Consider the following 8,580-nt stretch of genomic DNA (forward strand, 5'->3'; position numbering starts at 1 on the left):
GGACCTGGCCTTCACCCTCGAGACATGGGGTCGTGAAGGGCTCTTCTTACCCGAGAGCCTCGTGCGCAGCGCGGTGGTGAAGCAAGGCTTGTGCGCGCGGCGGGAACGGTGGGATCCCTCTGTTCTGGCAGAGGGGGCTTGCCAAAGCCCTGACACGGTCAGCCAGCTGCACGCAGGACCCTTCATGCTCATGGGCATCTCGGGTGACTTTCAGAAGAGAGGAACAGGAGGAAAAGCCGGGTTACTGCCTTTGCCGCTCCGCTCTGCCGCCTGCAGGAAATGAGAGGGAGAATAGAACTAGAGCTTTTTTTTTTTTTTTCTCATGATGACATTCTCCGGTAATAATCCTAGGTTTATAAAAATCCCCTCCCGCACACGCACACATTACATTCTTTAAAAAAATAGGCCAGGGAGAGAAACATTTTTAGTGTTGTTTAAACACTCCCGTCATTAACTTAAAAAAAAGTAAAATGTCTGCAAGTTGCTTTTAAAAAAACCCACCACTTTGGTGGGAAATATTTTAATATATGCTTTTTTAAGATTAGCTTGTGTTTTCCTTTTTTTGAAAATATGTAATTGGTTTTAATCTCCTGTTCGAAAGTGTTGGAAAAAAAAAAAAGAGCATTTTGGACTGTTCTCCCATAGGCAATAATCAAAAGTAAGGAGCACATACAAGGTATTTACAGGCTCATTATATTTGGAAAGGAGCTGAGAAAAGCCAGAATAGGCGGCCTGGGAAGTGGTTGACTGGAAGGAGCTTGAGAAGAAGAAAAGTTCATATGGAAACGCAGTTGCACTGGCTTTGCAAGATGAGAGCCACAGAAAGAGAACTTTGATATTACTAAAAAAGAAAATTCCCTGTTACCATCTGTTGAAGTATCTGTTGCATTGCAAAATTTTACAGCGCTCTACTGGTGGTGTCTCTGCTGGTGTTAGGAACAACTCTCCAAAATGTTTGGCTTGTTTTTGCTGTGCTCAGCAGTTATTTTGTTTTCCAGCCTTGGTTTTGGTAGAATTTTGGTTTACTCTTAATTGTTTTCTGTTCTTTTCTGTGCATTGTTCTTATCTATCAACAGCTATAGAAATTGCCGAGACGTTCGTCTGTCTCTTTCGTTTGACAAGCACGCGCTTTCCCGAATATGAAAATGTTAAGCCCCTCTTATTAACTCACACATTTGGGAGAAATTCTGCAAATCAAAATCACCTCCTTCTGTCCATCAGGGGAATTCCTTAGCCGATCCAGCACCTGCAAGAGGTGTTATCTGGGGCAGAGGAGGAGAGTGAATGTGGAACAACTTCTCCAGCCTGCCTTCCAGCAGGCAAGGGGGCCCACGTGGCAGAGTCCTCCTGGGATCTGCTGGCTTTGCACCTAGCAGAGGACAACCACAGACTACTCTCTGGCTGAGCGTGGAGCTCTTTGCCCTTCTTTTTGTCAGGAAAGGGCTGGACACAGTCAGCCTCCTTCCCTCCCCACCAAGTGGCAGACAGCTAACTCAGGCTGCCTCTGTGAAACCCGGGAGTCACTATTTCCTGTGACTACACCGTGATTAACCTACTCTAGTGCCTCCTCCCCCCTCCCTTGCAGTCACCTTTTGCTGCGTTTCCACCGCTGTCCTTACCCCTTCCCCAAAGCAACGTTCAGCTCACCACACAGCAAGGAATGCTCTGTTTATTCCATGATTCGTAGCTGTGTGCAGAATTTTCACATTTAGTTCACAATATAAAATAAATAAGCTAAGAAGGTGAAACACACTGTTAGTCGTCGTCTTTTAGTTTTAACGGTATTGACTATTCACCATAAACTTGTGGGTTTGGTATGAAGCTCAATCCTTTACAAAGGGGGTTACCATGAAGACAGTTGGCCTTCTCTGGCAATAGTGCACTACTGTATTTACATTTGGACAAGTTCTCCTTAGCGTTCACAACTATTGTGACCGTTACAAGATTTCTTTATAAAGGGACTCATTCATCTGACTACTTAACACATGGAATACATTTACATTGCAGACTGATGGATTTTCCTGCCTCTCTTTATTGTAAGATACCCAGCAGTGTGTGGTGACAGGACAAGAAGGGATAAGTGAAATTATTTTAATATAATATCAGTGTATGAGAAACCACAGAAGAAAGAAAACATTTCCTGGAAAATTCTGCATATGTATATATTGCATTGTATAGTCTTACAGACAAATTTACATCCAGTACATAATATATTTTAAAACACTGATTTGAAGAGGACAACAAATTAATTTTTCTCCATCTGTACAGACATGGGAGTGTGATTTTTTTTCTTGCTGCTATAGTGTGCGGTTCTTCAGGAGGAGTACTCGTATTCCTCAGCGCTGCGGCGTCCAAAATCCATCCAGCCCATGTAGTCTCTGTCATTTATCCTGTGCGTAGGATCGATGCTCTGTACCCTGTTTCCCATAACTGAGATCCTTCCAGTAGGACCTAAAGAGGAGGAGATGGGGAGAGGAGAGAATAAGTGCACACATTTTTCAGGTTCATCTATTTTCTAATCTGTTTTATATTTGTTACAGATGTTGGCATGAAATAGCTGCAACTGCTTGACTTACACAGACCACATAACACTGCTGTCATGTCATTGGGAAAAATGTCATAGAAATGTTATGAGAGAAGCCCTGAAAGTGATTTTTTTTTTAATGTGAAACAGAAAATGGACCAAGCAGATTTGTTTCTGGCATTTATCACTTCTGAACTTAGCACAGTGCAGTGAACACTCAGCACTTGTCTGTTACTGCAGGGAGTGCCCTGGGATTGTAAAGAAAGTAGTGGCAGGAGCTGTGCTGCTGGTCTCTGTACAGCTCCCTTGGGGGGGGAAAAATCACTGTCTCCCTGTCTGCTCCAGACTGCTGGAAGGAATGTGGGTGCGTTTCTCCTTGTTTCCTTTCCTCTGCCACCTCACTAGAAAGAGGAAGAAAGTCCAGATCGTTTCCCATTCTTGCTACAGGAGTGCACTCTTGTTTGCTGGTAGAGGGAGGAATATTCCAGAGTCAAAATAACTCTGCTTGAGAGCAGACTCAGGCCTGAGCCAGGACTCCTGCCCATAACCCTGTTTTGCCTGAGGAACAGTGAATACAAGCACAGGAGCTCCTATAAGGCAACTTCAGGACAAGTGCAGTAATTATGAATCCCAGATTTTTCAGAAGTGGGAACAGTCTTGAAAATGAGAACATTGTGGCTGGAATTTACAGCTAGAGATGCTGTTGCTGACAGATATCCCCATACATGGCTTACCATAACAGTAACATTTCTATTACTTATCTACAGCTTGTGTAACTCCTCTCATATTGATGTTGGATGCTGATCTTTAATCTTGCCTTAGTCTTTCTGTTATCCTTGTTTAGGGCACCAAGGAGATGAAAGACCCAAATTATTTGCAAGGGGGATTTATGCTTCAAAAAAGAATCATGCTCCAGCTTGATATCACCACATTATGTAATTAAAAATGGAGGAGAAAGGCAAGTTATTTTTCTCTGTGCTCCTTGAAAATTGCCAAAGTTAAGCTCATCTTAATTGTTGCTGTATGTTAAGCCTTGAGTGAGGAAGATGAAGAGATTCAATAGACTAATATTTAATTCAGACCAAGGATTGAGGGGGACTTAAATGGAAAAAAAGGAAAAAAAAAGCCCAGGCCAGAGCCCACAAATCCAAATCCATACAATTGTTCTGCTTACTGTTTCTTGTGTTTTGAATAAATCTTTGCTCAGTCTGTGCTTTCATATTTCAAGATTTTTATCATAAAATGATCTCTCTAATGAAGATAATTCATAAAAAATCCAAACCCACATTGCTTTCTTAGTGGCTGCAAAGGGATAGGAGAGTAAAAAGCATGTGGCATAAAACTGAAACAGCAGTGTTTTAGATATTTCAAAAAAAAAAGGGGGCAAAAAATTCTCTCTACAAAAGAACATTCGTCTACCATTAACCTTCAAAACCCAGGAAATTCACATACATAATTCAAAATATGTAATTAAAGTTGATGAGAATGGCTTCTTGGCACTGTCATCAGGCAGTGCTAGGACGGAGCAAAACCATCACTCAGATGTTGATATTTAAGAGACTTCTGAGCCTGCAGTGGCCTGTGGGCTGCAATGGCTCCCCTGGTGCCATTATGGTCTGGCTTGGCAAGGGTTCCTTAGAGGATAATAAATGTGTGCGTTGCTGACTTGACAGCTACTATGTCTCACCTACACAGTGCCAGATTCATGCTGTAAAGCCTGCAGATGAAGTTATTGAAAGCTAAGGGTCATACACAATGAAATGAATTTCTTAACAGCACCTTAATTACCTTTCCTCAAATAACTGAGGATGGCCTGCAGACACTGCAGAATCAACATACGACAAACAGCCTCAAAATTGTAGCAGTTTGGCAAAGATGCTGCTGTATAGCCCTATTGTCCTGAGAGATTTTTAATTCTGTCACTGCTATCACTGGAAGTATCAGCTAAAATGAGCCTTTCCATTAACTGCAAAGGCAAATGCCATCACTGATCATTGCGAGCACTAGCCAACGCTCTCTTTTCCCCTCAACAGAATTTTCTAGTGTATTATGATCTGGCCAGGGAGTCAAAAGTGACTAATACAGCAGACAGGTTTTGTAGAGATTTCTAAAGTGTTGCCCAGAGGCTTTATGTTAAATGGGAACATAACATAATGTTATGATTGTAACACAGTTGACAGGACACTATATGCTGTGTTATAAGTTAACTATATATTGCTTTGTCCCTGCAAATCTTGTCTCTTCTCTACTAGCCAATTTATTTGCAATTCAGAGTCCAATGAGCTTAGCAACGTCACAAGAATCCCACCATCTGCTAACAGTTGCTTTGTAGGGTTAATTAGATATATATAATCTACAAACACAAATGCAGTAAATTCTCCCTTGTATAATACTTAGGGAAATATAGCTTAAATCCAAAGTGTTTTTCTCACTTCATCCATTTAAGCTAGAAATTTAAGAGGTCACATAAACTAGAATAACGAATTCAATTTTCATGCAGCTGGGTGACAATAACCACACTGGAGAAAGGTGATGAAGACTGTTTTGCAGACTCCTGTAATTAAGAATCTTATCCAGTAGCACCTTTAATTATAGCATCAAATTGTGGAACTTTGTATCTGAATTGCCTTTCCATTAGGAGAGGGGAACTGCTAAAAGTGAGTTCCTTAACAGACATGGTGAGAATTGCTAACATAAGATGATGTCTCTCAGAATAAAAACAACTTTTTCAGTTGTTTCTAATTTGATCATACTCCGTGTATACAAATGAGTGTGTATGCCGGCATACATAAGTATAAAATGCACATGATCTCTTAATTGCAGACCTCCTTCAAAAATAAGGAAAGGATTCTGCCTAGTGCAGGGATCAGCAGTGAGGCTACCAGGAGGGGAAGATGAAGTAAACTGCACAAGGTAATGTGGAGAGACAGGAGAGGAGAAAGCCATTACTTACGTAAAGTGAACTTCATCCTAAACAGAGCCTGGGTCTGTGAGTTAAGCAATTGTGTCCATATGGACACAATGTCCATATGTCCAGGTCATCATAATTACTGTCTCTCTCTTCAGCCCTCTATGCTTCTAATATGTCCTTTTTCCCCTGCAATACCAGAGATAGACCAGCCAGAAGCTATAGCAAGTAAACAAGATTTGTGCAACTCCACAAGTTGCGTGGTGGCTTTTGCTGAGGCTGGCAGCCATCTCTCTCCCATGGAGTCGACAGCAATTAGGTTGCCCGCAGTGCTACTCTACTCAGACAGAAAGCAATACACAGATGAGATACTTCAAAAGGAAAAGTGTCTTTTAGGAGAGTTTCAACGGGGAACTATATGAAACCATTTTGATCCATCACATCTACTGATAGTACAGACAGCATATGTGTGTGTGCATGTAAAATATATACTTTTATTATACAGCTTTATTCTTTCCCTAGCTAGCTCATGTATGTAATACAGTTTCTTCCTTAAATGACTATATCACATAAGAAAAAAATCAAGCCCTCAAATTCCATTACTCTTGTCAGTGCTTCACACCCTGTTACAAATGCAGTGCCATGGAGGTTTTAAGTAACTGCAAGATTCTGTTGTACTCCAAGGCTGCCTGGGACTCAAAACCAAATAGGAATTGACACATTTTGAAGCAAACACTTTTATTTACCACTGCTTTAGCACTGTGTTCATAAATGCAAGTTCCGATCTTTCAAAAGCTCGCATGCTTTTGTAACTTCTCCCTGAGAACAACTACATGGAAAGTCCAATACTCAGAAGATTTCCCTGTTGTGGATGTTCCTGGCTGAGGAAAGATTAGCCATTTGGTCTGTATTTAGCCACAGAAAAGCTTTCCTGCTCTCCTAACTTCAAAGAGGAATGGAGGTTTTTTAAATGAAAAAGTTCAAGAAAATGCAATTACTAGATTTTGGGTGAAATAAAACATGCTGCAAAACATACCAAAATAATTACAAGGCTATGAAAATAAGTGAAAATAAATAAATAAATGCTCAGCTAGAACCTGACAGGGAGGTTTAAATTTTCCTGTTACCTGTACCCAGCTCTCAGCCAGTGGATGATACGTGAAAAATCTTTTTGGCAGAGTTTTGCAACAACAGAAAAGGAGAATGCTCTCTACTTCAGGAATAACTAGGCAAAAATCTACCTCCTATCTTCTGTGGTAATCCATGCTGGACTATGACAGGGTTCCCTTAACATCTAGGTTTTTCTGAAGGAAACTCCACTAACGCAGAAGCAGCATAGGAAGTAGGCTATTACCTTTTCTGGCTTGCTGGAGATACTTGGCCAACAAAGCACCAATGTTAGCTCTTTGGTCGATGCTTCCATCCAGCCGCGGGACAGGTTTCAGCGGGCCGGTGGATGAAGGGGCGCGGACGTGCCGGTGATGCTCTGTCAAACTCTGCTCAAGCTCGGCAGCCAGTGGATTCCCATTGTGTGAGCCCGCAGTCTGCTGCCCGAAAGAGCTTGCTGAGAGCACAGCAAGGAACACGCAGATGCATATACCACTGTACATTGCTGGAGAGAATAGGAATCAGGGGTTAAAACGATCAGATATTTTATGTTATCCCCACCTTCATTTTTGGAGGCAACGGCTTCTGAGCAAGCTTTTTTTTTTTTTAAACAGGGATAACTGTGGGATCAGCATTAAGCTGGAAAACATGTACATTAATAGTTAAATATCCCTGGGTAAGAGGCAGAAGCATCTGTGGGCTGTTAAGTAACACAGGAAGGGATAAAACCAATTCACTGTGCTTTGTGCAGCATCTCCTTGATTCACTCCATTCCTCCTCGCTTTTCTGGAAGCTGCATTTCACTAAAACATAAGAAACACATCCAGCTCCGAGGAAAATCCCAGGATTAAAAAACACCACTATTCCGCTGTTGTGCTAAAACCCACTGTTACTGCAAATACTTGATTTTGAAAAGTTTTACGGAGCCATTACTTCGAGCAACCTTTCTTTGGTTTGAACTGCAGCGCTCAAGAGGCTTTATCTTGTCACACAGTGAGGAGGAAAGCAGCCACAGAAGGAAAATAAAACCAAAATCTATAACCTCCCCCCCAGCACTGGATCTAACCGTTGAGGTGGTAAAAGCTGGTCGGGAGTAAGAAATAACGTGCAGCGTGGCAATACTCTTCTTGATGTAAAGCAGAGAGCTCAAGTGTAATGATTTTTGTTTGCTGCTTCCTTAAGGAAACGAATATTAGAAAAAACGATGTCCTTTCGCTAGATTATTTGATTATATAAACGGACACAGGCTTTTCTTCCGGACACATAAAAATTACTCTCCGTAAAAACAGGCGAAACAACGTAGCTAAAGCTTAACGCTTTAAGGCTACTTCCCACTTACACAAGTTACCTGCACGGGAGCTGGTGACTCAGTTTAAGTTCCTGAACAGCGCACCGAACAACCGCCTTACAATTTCATAAGAAGGGCAAAAAAAAAAAAAACCAAAAAAACACGAAGTTCATTCGCCACCCCCCCCACCCCGTATACCTTAGACCGAAAACACTGGCAGTGCGCAAAACCCGACCTTTCGGCAGGGCGGGAGAGGAAATCAAAGCGCCACTGAAGTCCCACTCCAGCCCGCCGCGGGGTGCCGGCCGCCGCCGCCTACCTGCCGCTGCGCCGCCGAGGCCAGACCCGAGGGAGCGAGGCCGTGCGCGCCCAGGCTCGGCACTCAGTCAGGGCCGCCTCTGCCGCCGGCCCCTTAAATAGCGGCGGCGGCTGTTTGCACAGCTCTGACGCAGCCGCCGCCGCCCGCCGGGCCGGGGGGAGCCGGGTCGGGGGCCGGGGGGGGGGGAGCGGGGCGCCCCTCCCCGAGGCGGCGGCGGTTGGCGCCGTTGGGCTTTGCCTGGCCCCCGCCGGGGCGCGTCGGGCTCTCAGCCCTCGCTGAGGTGAAACTCTCAGCCCGAGCGCCGGCTGCCTGGCGGCTGGAGATTTTAAAACTACACCTCAGCCAAGGGATTCTCCCTCCCCCCCGCCTTCCCTCAGCCCAAACACGGCGGTGAGGGGCTGCCGGTGGCGGCTCCTGCCCGGGGGCGGCGGGTT

At 43.7% G+C, this 8,580-nt stretch overlaps 1 protein-coding gene across 3 annotated transcripts; it reads right to left on the reverse strand.

Annotated features, from left to right (window-relative positions):
• Positions 1-1,653: 1,653 nt before the first annotated feature.
• On the reverse strand, positions 1,654-8,235 carry CCK (cholecystokinin). Of its 3 annotated transcripts, none has more exons than XM_068935682.1 (3): positions 8,147-8,235; positions 6,787-7,044; positions 1,654-2,451 (listed from the first exon to the last, which is right to left on the reverse strand). In XM_068935682.1, exons 2-3 carry the CDS (start codon positions 7,040-7,042, stop codon positions 2,315-2,317), a joined length of 393 nt encoding a protein of 130 aa, XP_068791783.1. In that variant the 5' UTR covers positions 7,043-7,044; positions 8,147-8,235; the 3' UTR covers positions 1,654-2,314. The 3 variants fall into 3 exon arrangements, with proteins under 3 accessions (XP_068791783.1, XP_068791784.1, XP_068791785.1); XM_068935683.1 differs by having other exon boundaries at positions 8,063-8,209; XM_068935684.1 differs by lacking the exon at positions 8,147-8,235 and adding an exon at positions 8,026-8,138.
• Between the last annotated feature and the right edge of the window lie 345 nt (positions 8,236-8,580).

Source organism: Struthio camelus, chromosome 2 (genome assembly GCF_040807025.1).
Source record: "Struthio camelus isolate bStrCam1 chromosome 2, bStrCam1.hap1, whole genome shotgun sequence".
NCBI classification, from domain to species: domain Eukaryota; kingdom Metazoa; phylum Chordata; class Aves; order Struthioniformes; family Struthionidae; genus Struthio; species Struthio camelus.

Bases quoted from the DNA above. Each gene is read 5' to 3' on its own strand.
- CCK (XM_068935682.1), bottom strand. From the start codon at position 7,042: ATGTACAGTGGTATATGCATCTGCGTGTTCCTTGCTGTGCTCTCAGCA. The intron at 2,452-6,786 runs GTAATAGCCTAC...CCTCCTCTTTAG, and splicing joins TCTCCAGCAAGCCAGAAAAG to GTCCTACTGGAAGGATCTCA.